The 13592-nt window shown below is 41.6% G+C and overlaps 1 protein-coding gene across 1 annotated transcript in view; it reads left to right on the top strand.

The window, feature by feature from the left end:
- The window catches only part of ipo11 (importin 11), a 245206-nt gene that overhangs the window by 156722 nt on the left and 74892 nt on the right, over positions 1 to 13592 (top strand). The window contains exons 24-25 of the mRNA XM_024001611.1: positions 11582 to 11677; positions 13309 to 13422. Coding sequence (XP_023857379.1) covers positions 11582 to 11677; positions 13309 to 13422 — 210 coding nt within the window. The remainder of the gene's footprint in view (positions 1 to 11581; positions 11678 to 13308; positions 13423 to 13592) is intronic.

The raw sequence follows: 13592 nt of genomic DNA, 5'->3' as shown, positions 1-13592 counted from the left end.
TTCTTAAACATTTGAACGGGGGACCGATGTGTGTTGCTGAATCATCCCTATTAAAGAACTTAGCTCCCATTTGAGGACAGAAGCAGAACAACAGAGTGATGAAGACTCAGCTCARAGAATGCTTTCACCCTCTCTGTTCTCACTAGCCTCGGTTTTATTCACTAGTGCACACCGTAGCAGAATGTTTTGCAATAGAAAAGAAAAACAGACGTTTATTAGATACATTCAGGTAGGCCCTTCCCTGTTCTGGCCGTTTGCCCTAGTGGGACCACCCTGATGGTGTGAATGCTCCCATTCGGTTTCACTTGGAACAGAACGGTGAGCTAGCAATCTGGATGGTTTCTCCACCCATCCACTGTTGATTGCATCACCAATCACCCCCACCCCCCCTCAAAAAAAAGGTGTGTAACACAATTTTTACGTAATTGTATGATGCAATGAACCACTTTACAAGATCRAATGCATATTTTTTGCCATAGAGAATCAGACAAAAATGTAGGCTACACTCTGCAACATTGGCATATTCAAGCCTATCTCRATATACAACACTTCCCCTTTAAGGCTCTCGTGCAGGAATGGTTGGTCACCCTTTGTAGCCTATAAAATATTGTAACATTACAACCAAATACTTKTTATGTCTATATAAAATAATTCCTTCCAGGGCTCAAAATTAATGGTGTCCTGTCATTCCTTGGACACTAGAACAATGTTCAAAAATAGATTCTGGGACAGATCCTAAATTCATACAACCACTGCACATTACAAAATGTAAAAAAGCAATGAGGCTGATGCAACAGATCTGACTGTTTAACTTAATGTTGATAACTTTTTAGTTCTTRTGAATAACTGACGAATTTACGAACACTCAACACCTGTTGAATATGGCCGGTGTCAGTAAACGTTAGCAAAWWWWWYKWAATTAAATTGTTGCCAKCAGCGCAGTTGCAGAACCAACGCTCTRAATACCACAAAAAAACTGCCTAACCAGTGCTGCTAAGGCAAATAAAATGGTCAGAGTGAGCGGTTCCCTCATTTGTGTCTGGAAGTAGCTAGCAAGCTAGCCAACGTTAGCCAGTTTGCTTGAATGCTGCTGTTGGGTTAATCCGAGCGTTCTGACCTTACTCCTCCGCCAGAGCGTCCAGTGTGGGCTCCGAGAGCGAAACTCTCTGAATTTACAAATGGACAATCTGACAACGAGTTTACGAAAGCCCAGAGTGCACTCTAAGCACAATCTGGCACTACAGATTGAATTTATGACACACCCATAGTATAAACCAGCTTTTAGTCTTAGTTTTTTTAGTACATGGCCTCACGTGAATACCAATCGAGCCGGTCGGTCACATATTATAAGTGCAACAATGCAGGCTACGTGCGAAGGTTCCAAAAGGAAATTACCAGGAATACACCATTCTCAAAAGTGCACATGAGCGGTTTCCTGTRACAGTGATGAAAAATATCTGTTAGAAACTAAGAAAGAGAGGGAGATCTAAAGATGYATCATCTAGCATGGGTTACTTGTATGACTAGAATTATGCCTTTGGCTGCTGGGCAATAAAATTATGTTGATTTGAAAACCAATAGAATATGAGAAGGATGTTGGTTTCAATGGCATATAAAGTGTTTATAAAATAATTTCCTCAACATTTCCGCTGTTGTATTTTGGGTTAAGTTACTTTGAAACGAGGTAAGACATGCTTCATAAAATTACATAAGTCCAGGTTTTAAACAATTAAGTTTATGGTTAAATAGTGTCAGAATGTTGACCGCCGCAGCTCAGATTCAATGTGGGTGGTATGCTGTGCGCACTCTCGGGTGACCATTTGATCTGAACTAACCGTGCCTCGAGTATGTCGACAGAATCAAGCCTTTAGACATTGTTAATTATCCTTCATTATATTTATCAAACATGACTGGCGTTTAGCCCATATTTATGTAATTGAAGTTTCATTAAAGTTTGGCTACATTTTCTGGCGCCTCATGTCAGCATCGGTTTGGACATGAGGCTTTTTGACTTGTCCCAGACGAAGACGAGCGTAAATGTCGAGCCCTGGCTGAAATGCTCCATTTAAGTTATTTTGTATCGTCTTCTAACTGAGATTTAGTCATTGGCCATGGTGTCAAATGTTTGAAGTTGAAAGATCAAACGAAGTGAAATGTTGAAAAGTATTAGAGGGAGAGGCTATCAAAATAGTAAAATTCTGAGAAGATGTTAAACTGTGGAGAGGTCAGGGGTTATGTCCTGATTATGTGTCTTTGATCATAGTGCTCTGGGCGAGAGGAGAGGAGTCTTTAGATCGGATGCCCTGCCATTCATGTCATAACACACACACACACACGCACACAAAACAAACACATACTTACACACATACTCACTCATATCGTTTATCCACTATCCTATGTTATCTAGGGCTGGGAATTGCCAGGGACCTCAAAATATGATATTATCATGATACTTGGGTGCTGATTCGATGTGTATTGTGATTCTCACTATTTTATGTGTTGCGATTCGATATTCCAATTTTATTGCGATTTGATGTTCCAAACATATTGCTCAGAGTATTCATACTCTTTATTCTACATTTTGTTGTTACAGYCTGAATTCAGAATTAATTCAATGTATKTTTTTTTTCTCACCCATCTACACTCAAATGTTTTGAAAATGAAATACAGATATCTCATTTACTTAAGTATTCACACCCCTGAGTCAATACATGTTAGAATCACTTTTGAAAGCAATAACAGTGGTGATTATTTCTGGGTAAGAGTGGTACTCTGTAATGTGTTGTACTGGATTAGCCCGAAACATAACACTTTGTATTCAGGATAAAAAGTTAATTTCTTTGCCAACATTTTTGCTGTTTTACTTTACTGCCTAGTTGCAAAACATGTTTTGGAATATTTTCATTCTRTACAGGCTTCMTTTTCACTCTGTCAATTAGGTAGTATTGTGTAGTAAATACAATGTTTAGCCATCAACAGATTTCTCCTATCACAGTCATTCAGTTCTGTAACTGTTTTAAAGTCACCATTGGCCTCATGGTGAAATCCCTGAGCAGTTTCCTTCCTCTCCGGCAACTGAGTTAGGAAGGATGCCTGTATTTGTAGTGACTGGCTGTATTAATACACCATACAAAGTGTAATTAATAACTTCACCATGTGCAAAGGGATATTTCATATTTATTTAATGTCTGGTATTTATTTTTTAACATCTACCAATAGGTGCCTTTCTTTGAGAGGCATTGGAAAACCTCCCTGTTCTTTGTGGTTGAATCTGTTTTTTGAAGTTCACTGCTCGACTGAGGGGACCTTACAGATCATTGTATGTGTGGGATACAGAGATGAGGTAGTCATTCCAAAATCATGGCAAACACTATTATTGCATGCAAAGTGAGTCCATGCAACTTATTATGTGACTTAAGCAAATGTTTACTCATGCACTTATTTAGGCTAACCATAACAAAGGGGTTGAATACTTCACCTTACTGTGAAATGCTTACTTACAAGTCCTTAACCAACAATGCAGTTCAAGAAAGGGTTGAGAAAATAAGTAAATTCAAGTAAAAGTAGTAAAATAAAAAGTAACACGGCTATATACGTGACTCAGACCTGTATTCGGTCTTATGTATCAAAATTTGAAATTGTGTTTTTTCATTGGATAAAAGTAGAGACTTAGAGCTACCAAATGGTATATCATACACTGCATTTGAAGAAAGTAATTCTGCTTTGAAAGTTGATCAACTTCTAAACTCACTTTTGAGAAAATGGCCTTTGAATGTTTTGGTATCTCGTGAAGAGCTCTTCTTTGTCTACACCCACTCAGCATTGTTCACACCCTGTTAAGCTTTAGTCCCACTGATCTTGTTTTGCTCTCGGAGTGCACACTTGACGGTCTGGCCAATGATTTGTTTACCTATGGAAAACATGAAAACAGCCTGACCAGCTCTGCTGGCAACAATTTCATTACGCTTTTTTGCAGATGTTTACTGACACCGGCCATATGTTGTGTGTTGTACACACGTAATGTAATGTTAGCTAACGAGCCAGCCAGCTAACATTAGCTAGCTAACAGTACACTTTAGCTTAAGACATATTGCTAGCAAGCTAGGTAAACAATGAACATAGCTAGGTAAACAAAGTGTAAGTTCACACACGTCACGTAGCATTAGCTAACAAGCCAGCCAGCTAACGTTAGCTAGTTAAACAACAATTAACACAGTGCCAACAATGCCACAGTGCTGGGAGCTAACCAACCAGGTTCAATGTTAGCTAGCTAACATTAGGCTCTAACTAGAAAAGCAATCGGCTCTGGGATACAAATAATAACATCAGCTWGGTAGCCAACCAACTAACAATACACTTTAGCTTAAGACATGTAGCTAGCTAGGTAAACAATGAACCTAACTAGGTAAACAAYGTTTAAGATCATGCACGTCACTTAACATTAGCTAACGAGCCAGCCAGTTAACGTTAGCTAATTAAACAACAATGAACACAGTGTCAAATCATGTTGTTACTACCCTACATGAATACGCCTCTGGGATACGAATAATAATGTCAGCTAGGGAGCCAGCCAGCTAATGCTAGCTAGCTAGCTAACAGTACACTTTTGCTTGAAATGAAACCACATTGTCAAAATGTGAAATGTGTAATAACTCCCAATGCTAGACTATCTTACCTGCATACATCAACATGCATCATGGATGCGTCTTCCTGTCAGGAATGCCATACCATGGTTGCCCTTAGTTTGAAGATGTAATCCAGAGACAGGTGTTTTCTCCATCTCTTTAGCTATCATACTCTAATTCTACTGATTTCAAAACTTGATCCTCCAGAAAGTGGAAACCAACACTTATGCAGCTCCACTACACAATACATTAAAAAAAAGCTGCGTTCGACAAGATTACCAACACAGACTGATGGCAGACCAATCCGAACTCCTCTCTCGGCATGTCCAGCCCACTCATTATCACCACCAATCATGGCTAGTGAAAAGGTTGCGTTCTTTTTCTGTGGTTTAACCAACAAGGCTCGTAATTTAACAATTGTATTTGTATTTACAGACGGCATACATGTTTGTTATAAAGGCACATGAATGTCCGAGATGGCATTTCTGTTCAAATGGCTCTCATGTGAAGTCGTGACTTGCGACATACGCCTAGTTTCCTAAATCGGGTCACATATACAGGGTGTACCGGTACTGAGTCAATGTGAGGGGGTACAGGTTAGTCAAGTTATTGTGTACATGTAGGTATGGGTAAAGTGACTATGCATAGATAATAAACAGCAAGTAGCAGCAGTGTAAAAACAAAAGGGGGGGTGTCAATGTAAATAGTCCGGGTGGCCATTAGATTAATTGTTCAGCATTCTTATGGCTTGGGAGTAGAAGCTGTTAAGGAGCCTTTTGGTCCTCAACTTGGAGATCCGGTACCGCTTGCCGTGCGGTAGCATAGAGAACAGTATGAATTGGGTGACTGGAGTTTTTGAAAAAKAATTGGACCTTCCTCTGATACCRCCTAGTATATAGGTCCTGGATGGTAGGAAGCTTGGCCCCAGTGATGTACTGGGCCGTACGCACTACCCTTTGTAGCGCCTTACGTTCAGATGCCGATCAGTTGCCATACCAGGCGGTAATATAACCGGTCTGGATTAGAGGTCGACCGATTATGATTTTTCAACGCCGATACTGATTATTGGACGACCAATTTTTTWAAATAAAAATGTATTTGTAATAATGACAATTACAACAATACTGAATGAACACTTATTTAAACTTATATAATACATCAATAAAATCAATTTAGCCTCAAATAAATAATGAAACATGTTCAATTTGGTTTAAATAATGCAAAAACAAAGTGTTGGAGAAGAAAGTAAAAGTGCAATATGTGCCATGTAAAAAAGCTAACGTTTAAATTCCTTGCTCAGAACATGAGAACATATGAAAGCTGGTGGTTCCTTTTAACATGAGTCTTCAATATTCCCAGGTAAGAAGTTTTAGGTTGTAGTTATTATAGGAATTATAGGACTATTTCTCTCTATACGATTTGTATTTCATATACCTTTGACTATTGGGTGTTCTTATAGGCACTTTAGTATTGCCAGTGTAACAGTATAGCTTCCATCTATCTCCTCGCCGCTACCTGGGCTCGGTCTCTTATACACATCTAGATGTGTATAAGAGACAGGTGTAACAGTATAGCTTCCATCTATCTCCTCGCCGCTACCTGGGCTCGAACCAGGAACACATCGACAACAGCCACCCTCGAAGCAGCGTTACCCATGCAGAGCAAGGGGAACAACTACTCCAAGTCTCAGAGCGAGTGACGTTTGAAACGCTATTAGCGTGCACCCCGCTAACTAGCTAGCCATTTCACATCGGTTACACCAGCCTAATCTCGGGAGYTGATAGGCTTGAAGTCATAAACAGCGCTTGCTTGAAGCATTGCGAAAAGCTGCTGGCAAAACGCACGAAAGGGCTGTTTGAAAGAATGCTTACGAGCCTGCTGGTGCCTACCATCGCTCAGTCAGACTGCTCTATCAAATCATAGACTTAATTATAACATAATAACACACAGAAATACGAGCCTTAGGTCATTAATATGGTCGAATCCGGAAACTATTGTCTCGAAAACAAGACGTTTATTCTTTCAGTGAAATACGGAACCGTTCCGTATTTTATCTAASGGGTGGCATCCMTAAGTCTAAATATTCCTGTTACATTGCACAACCTTCAATGTTATGTMATAATTACGTARAATTCTGGCAAATTAGGCGCCCCAAACTGTTGCATATACACTGACTCTGCGTGTAATTATAACTAGTGATTATGATTGATTGATTGATTTTTATAAGATAAGTTTAATGCTAGCTAGCAACTTACCTTGGCTTCTTACTGCATTCGCGTAACAGGTGGGCTCCTCGTGACGCAGGTGGTTAGAKCGTTGGACTAGTTAACGGTAAGGTTGCAAGATTGAATCCCTGAGCTGACAAGGTAAAAATCTGTCTTTCTGCCCCTGAACAAGGCAGTTAACCCACCGTTCCTAGGCCGTCATTGAAAATAAGAATGTGTTCTTAACTGACTTGCCTAGTTAAATAAAGATGTTTAAAAAATTATTAAAAAAAAAAAAAAATAGGCAAAATTGGCATCCAAAATTACCGATTTCCGATTGTTATGAAAACTTGAAATCGGCCTTAATTACATTAGGAACGGAACGGTTCCGGACATTCCGAATAATCGGTCGACCTCTAGTCTGGATGCTCTCAATGGTGCAGCTGTAGAAGTTTTTGAGGATCTGGGCTCCCATGTCAAATCTTTTCGGTCTCCTGAGGGGGAAAATGTGTTGTTGTGCCCTCATCAGGACTGTCTTGGTGTRTTTGGACCATGATAGTTCGTTGGTGATGTGGACACCAAAGAACTTGAAACTCTCGACCCACTCCACTAGAGCCCTGTTAATGTGAATGGGGGCGTGTTCGGCCCTCCTTTTTCCTGTAGTCCACAATCAGCTCCTTTGTCAATCTCACATTGAGGTAGAGGCTGTTGTTCTGGCACCACMCCGCCAGGTCTCTGACCTCCTCCCTATAGACTGTGTCATCGTTGTCGGTGATCAAACTTAATGGTGTTGGAGTCTTGTTTGGCCACRCAGTCGTGGGTGAACAGGGAGTACAGGAGGGAGCTAAGCACGCACCCCTGAGGGGCCCAAGTGTTCAGGAACAGCGTGGAAGATGTGTTGTTGCCTACCCTTACCACCTGGGTGCGGCCTGTCAGGATGTCCACAATCCAGTTGCAGAGGGAGGTGTTTAGTCCCAGGTTCCTTAGCTTAGTGATGAGTTTTGTGGGCACGATGTTGTTGAACGCTGAGCTCTAGTCAATGAACAGCATTCTTACATATGTTTTCCTTTTGTCCGGGTGGGAAAGGGCAGTGTGAAGTGCGATTGAGATTGTGTCATCTGTTGATCTGCTGGGGCAGTATGCRAATTAGTGGTCTAGGGTTTCCAGGGTTTGCTGGTGTTGATGTGAGCCATGACCAGCTATCGATGTGAGTGCTACGGGCGGTAATCATTTAGGCAGGTTACCTTGGGCACAGGGATTATGGTTGTCTGCTTGAAACATGTAGGTATTACAGACTTGGTCAGGGAGAGGTTGAAAATGTCAGTGAAGACACTTGTCAGTTCATCCGCGCGTGCTTTGAGTACACGTCCTGGTAATCCGTCTGGCCCCGCGGCTTTTTGAATGTTGACCTTTTTTAAGGTCTTCCTCACATTGGCTACCGAGAGCGTGAACACAGTTGTCCGGAACAGCTGGTTCTCTCATGCATGCTTCAGTGTTGCTTGCCTCGAAGTGAGCATGAAAGGCATTTAGCTCATCTGGTAGGCTCGCATCACATAAACATAAACCCTTTTACCTTATCATAAGTAGACATAATTGCAAATTATTAAATCTTTCCAATAGAAAATTTAAAAAACAATTAAGTTACGAGTTGAACTTTAATTAAATGAGTTGATGCTTCACATGGGATGATTTCACTGAACAACAAAAGAAAGGGAATGTTGAATGATCCCCAATGATCCATCGCATCTCCGCATCTTTTCAACATACATCTGTAAAATGATAGTCTAGAAACTAAAGCTTTGGTTGTCTTCTTCTCAGGCTTCCATGTCTTCTCAGCGGACCTCCGCATTATCCACCTCTTAAACATCAGACTCTGAGGCTTCATCTTCACTGTCACTTTCCAACCTTGTTGAGGATGGCTCGTTGTCAGGTTCAAAAAGCCAAAMATTTGCCTGGATGGCCACACATTTTTCAACCCTTGTATTGGTCAGCCTGTTGCATGCATTGGTGTGTGTGTTCCCAAACAAGGACCGGTTGCGCTCTGAGGTGGCTGATGTTGGTGGAATTTGGAGGATAATGGAGGCAACAGGGCAAAGAGCCTCAGATCCATAAAGTCCCTTCCACCAGGTGGCTGATGAGATATGTTGGMACGACTGCCATTTTGCATCTCCATCCCAAAGCCCTTGCTTTGTTGTGTACTTCGCCAGACTGCCAAGAACCTTGCCCTCATCCAGGCCAAGGTGRTGAGACACGGTAGTGATGACACCATAGGCCTTGTTGATCTCTGCACCAGACAGCATGCTCTTGCCAGCATACTTGGGGTCCAACATGTTCGCTGCGGCGTGTATGGGCTTCAGGCAGAAGTCTTCGCGCTTTTTATGTATTTCAGAACTGCAGTTTCCTCTGCTTGGAGCAACAGTGAAGTGGGCAGGGCATTACGGACTTCTTCTCTTACGTCTGCAAGCAGAGTCTGACAGGATGGCATTGTCTCCCTTAATCTGTACAATTGCTACTGCTATAGGTTTCAGGAGTTTCAGACTGCTTACCACTCTCCCAAAATACATCATCCAGGAGGATCCTCTTGATGGGGCTGTCCATATTGGCAGACTGTGATATGGCAATTTCTTGGAGAGACTCCTTCCCCTCCAGGAGACTGTCAAACATGATGCCAACACCACCCCAACGGGTGTTGCTGGGCAGCTTCAATGTGGTGCTCTTATTCTTCTCACTTTGCTTGGTGAGGTAGATTGCTGCTATAACTTGACCCTTCACATATCTAACCATTTCCTTTGCTCTTTTGTAGAGTGTATCCATTGTTTTCAGTGCCATGATTTCATTTAGGAGCAGATTCAATGCATGAGCAGCACAGCTGCTGGGTGTGATGTAAGGGTAGGACTCCTCCACTTTAGACCAAGCAGCCTTCATGTTCACAGCATTGTCTGTCACCAGTGCAAATACCTTTTGTGGTCCAAGGTCATTGACGACTGCCTTCAACTCATCTGCAATGTAGAGACCGATGTGTCTGTTATCCATTGTGTCTGTTATCCCATGCGTCTGTTGTCCCATGTGTCTGTTATCCATTGTGTCTGTTGTCCCGTGTGTCTGTTATCCATTGTGTCTGTTGTCCCGTGTGTCTGTTGTCCCGTGTGTCTGTTGTCCGTGTGTCTGTTGTCCCATGTGTCTGTTGTCCCGTGTGTCTGTTGTCCCGGGTGTCTGTTGTCCCGTGTGTCTGTGCTCTTACTGGTAGAGGGGTAGAGATTATGTAGTTAATTATTCCTTGCCCATGAACATTCGACCACCCATCAGAGATGATTGCAATACATTCTGCTTTCTCTATGATTTGCTTGACCTTCACTTGAACTCTGTTGAACTCTGCATCCAGCAAATTAGTAGATAAAGCATGTCTGGTTGGAGGGGTGTATGCTGGGTGAAGAACATTCAGAAATCTCTTCCAATACACATTGCCTGTGCGCATTAGAGGTCAACCAGTTGCATACAGAGCTTGAGCAAGATATTCATCAGCATTTCTCTGACTACGTTCCTCCATTGAGTCAAAAAACTATAGATTCCAGGAGAACCGTGAGCTGTTGCTATCGATAAGGTGTCTGATTCATMATTTTCACCTCAAATAGAAGTAGAGGGACTTGATGTGAGCGCTGAGTGAACTTTATGCACTTGGCCAGATGATTCTGCATTTTTGTTGCATTCTTCACATATGATTTGGCACAGTATTTGCAAATGTACACAGCTTTTCCTTCTGCATTAGCTGCAGTGAAATGTCTCCACACATCAGATAGTGCCCGTGGCATTTTCCTGTAAAGATTAGGGGGAMAATTGTAAGAAAAACACCAAATACAATTCCATGTACAGATAAATAGTTAAGCAGTTAGATTAAACAACTCCTTTGTAAGATACTTGTTTTAAAATGAAACATGTATGGAAACATGTGAATCAAGCAAACTAAAACCCACATGGTAGCAAAAACTAACTAGCAGAAATTAACAAATTAACAAATAATTTAAAACMCACTTTGCTGTAGGCTACTTTTTACTAGTTAACAGAAAATCATGTATGTCATATAAAATATATTCACCCCACCCAGTATTGTAATCAAAACTTACCAGAAAGCTCAATAGCATCTCATTAGTGTTCAAGATCTCATTAGTGTTCTAGTAGCGCGGTTTCTTATTGGGGCGATAGCCACCAATAGACATCTAGTGCACCTAGATCCAAGCGTTGGGGAGGGTTGTCCGTTTTGTTCAGAGTCATTAGTTAATCTGTTCATACGGTGTCCAGGACTGGTACGGATGTTGACTCTGCTAACTAGCTGGTTTTAGACCTTGGGGTAGGTGTTCTCTTCCAGGGTGTTCATTCTAGGATTGAAGTACAGTTTCAGGCACAGGACCTGGTAATAGAGTTTTTCACAGGTCCAAAAAGTCGAACCCTTTCCGAAATGATCCTGGGGCTTTCCCACCCAGACCCTATATGCAAAACATTTTTTTTTAATATACATAACTTTTCCAAACGGACCAGAGGTCAACAAGACCCTTTCTGTATAGACCTTGTCAGAGCCACACCCGGTCCGATCTGAGTGAGGAAAGCAGCAGAAAGWAATTTTTTAGCTACCTTATTAAACTGAGCTGATAAAGCACGAGAGGGAGGAGCCGTGCTAGTAGGACGACGAGTGATCAACCAACCAAGCCGCATCGCGTTATAGTAGACTAATAGCTGTCTCTTTCTCTCTCTCTGTAGGTGGTAGAAGTAGCTCTGAAGGTTAGCCCCGTGTTAGGAGCCCACATGTTCCAGCCCCTGCTGCCTTCTGTCTTCAGAGGGATCGTGGATGGAGAGGTGAGCTACCTGTTAATKCTTTGTACCTGTTCTGGAGCTGGGCTTTGGTGCAACCAGGGTAGCTAAATTCCAGTAGCTTTCCCTCAATTCACAGGTTTTACAGAAATCCTGGTTGGGGATTTGGGGAAAGTTACCGGCATTTTTGCAACCTTAGTCTGTCTCTCTGTCTTTCTCTTTTTATCTCTCTTATGAGAGYTCTGCTTTATCTGCTATGGCGTCCTGTCAGAACCTTCCATAGGAACCTTTAGTCTCTCACTCACTATGGGTTCTCCTTATGTCATTCCCTGTCGAATACTATAAGGACTAAATTGAATGACAGTATAAGCCATTTAGCCTCTATAGGTCACTGTAAACTGAGTGTACTAAACATTATACTCTTTCCATGACAGACTGACCAGGTGAATTCAGGTTGAAGGCTATGAACCCTCCATAGCTTTTGATGTCACTTGTTAAATCCACTTCAATCAGTGTAGATGTAGGGGTGGAAACAGGTTTTAAAGAAGGATTTTGAACCCTTGAGACATGGATTGTGTATGTGTCATTCGGAGGCTGAATGGGCAAGGCAAAATATTGAATTGCCTTTGAACGGGGTATGGTAGTAGGTGCCAGGTGCTCCGGTTTATGTGAAGAACAGCAACGCTACTGGGKTTTTCACGCTCAACTTTTTCCTATGTGTTCTGTGTATTAAGAATGGTCCGCCACCCAAAGGACATCCAGCCAACTTGACACAACTCTGGAAGCATTGGCGTCAACATGGGCCAGAATCCCTGTGCAACGCTTTCGACACCTTGTAGAGTCCATGCCCTGACGAGTTCAGGCTGTTCTGAGGGCAAAAGGAGGGTGCAGCTCAATATTAGGAAGGTGTTCTTGATGTTTTGTACACTGTGTATGTTTTTGGTTTAAAGGAGCATAATTGACCAACGTCAGTTCAATTATTACAATTCCATTTCGTTCAGGTTTTTTCTTTGAACTCAATGCACAGTTTCTCTAGCAATCGAGAGGGATAGAGATCAGAGGTTTCTCTACCTGAAAATACATGATATAAGCAATTGATAGTTGATATTCAGCAGTCATAAAATTATGCCTTATTTACTTTGAAGAACTACTGAAATAGTGATTTTGTCAGACAGCATAGGCAGCAGCTCTATAGAGATGAGATGATGACTTGGAATTAAATAATAGTCATCGAATGAAACACAAGTAATTTACACAACTGAAATATTTTTAGTGAAGTAATGTGAAAAACTGATAGTTAATAAGTGATGAGCGGTAATGGGCAGTCACTACCAYCATGGGACTTTTATTAACTGTTTTCTGTTTTACAGCATTCAACTGACAAAATGCATAATACATTTAATGTTWAAAMAAATATATATCGAAACTGAAATCCTTGATTATTTTTTAATAATCRAATTGAAACGAACCAACCTCAAAAAGCGCTAATTGCTCAGCGCTACTATATGTCAAACTCATACAATTACCTTGACTGGTTTGTTCTGAAAGCGCTCAAGGTTTTATGCTTTMATCAGTTACCTTGGCATATACTGTACTTACTCATTGACAGTAATACGTACATGCTCCTCTCCACATCATGTTTTCAGCATTTACCCTGTTCTTTCTTGTGTTTGTAGCGGTACCCGGTGGTGATGTCCACCTACCTGGGCATCATGGGAAGAGTCCTGCTGCAGAACGCTAGTTTCTTCTCCTCTCTCCTCACACAGATGGCCAGCGAGTACAACCAGGAGGTGAGACACCATGCCAACTAGTAGAGTGGTGGAACRGTAGGCATATTGGATGTACCATATGTCCCGTAACTCTAACCAGGAGGTTACATCATTTAACCCCCCCTCTTTGTCACCTCCGTAGTACTTAAAGCAACAAACATTTTCCCAAGATGCCTTTTTGTTTAGATTTT

The sequence above is a fragment of the Salvelinus sp. IW2-2015 genome, linkage group LG15, assembly GCF_002910315.2.
Source record: "Salvelinus sp. IW2-2015 linkage group LG15, ASM291031v2, whole genome shotgun sequence".
NCBI classification, from domain to species: Eukaryota; Metazoa; Chordata; class Actinopteri; order Salmoniformes; family Salmonidae; genus Salvelinus; species Salvelinus sp. IW2-2015.
This window is presented reverse-complemented; position numbering and strand designations above follow the sequence as displayed.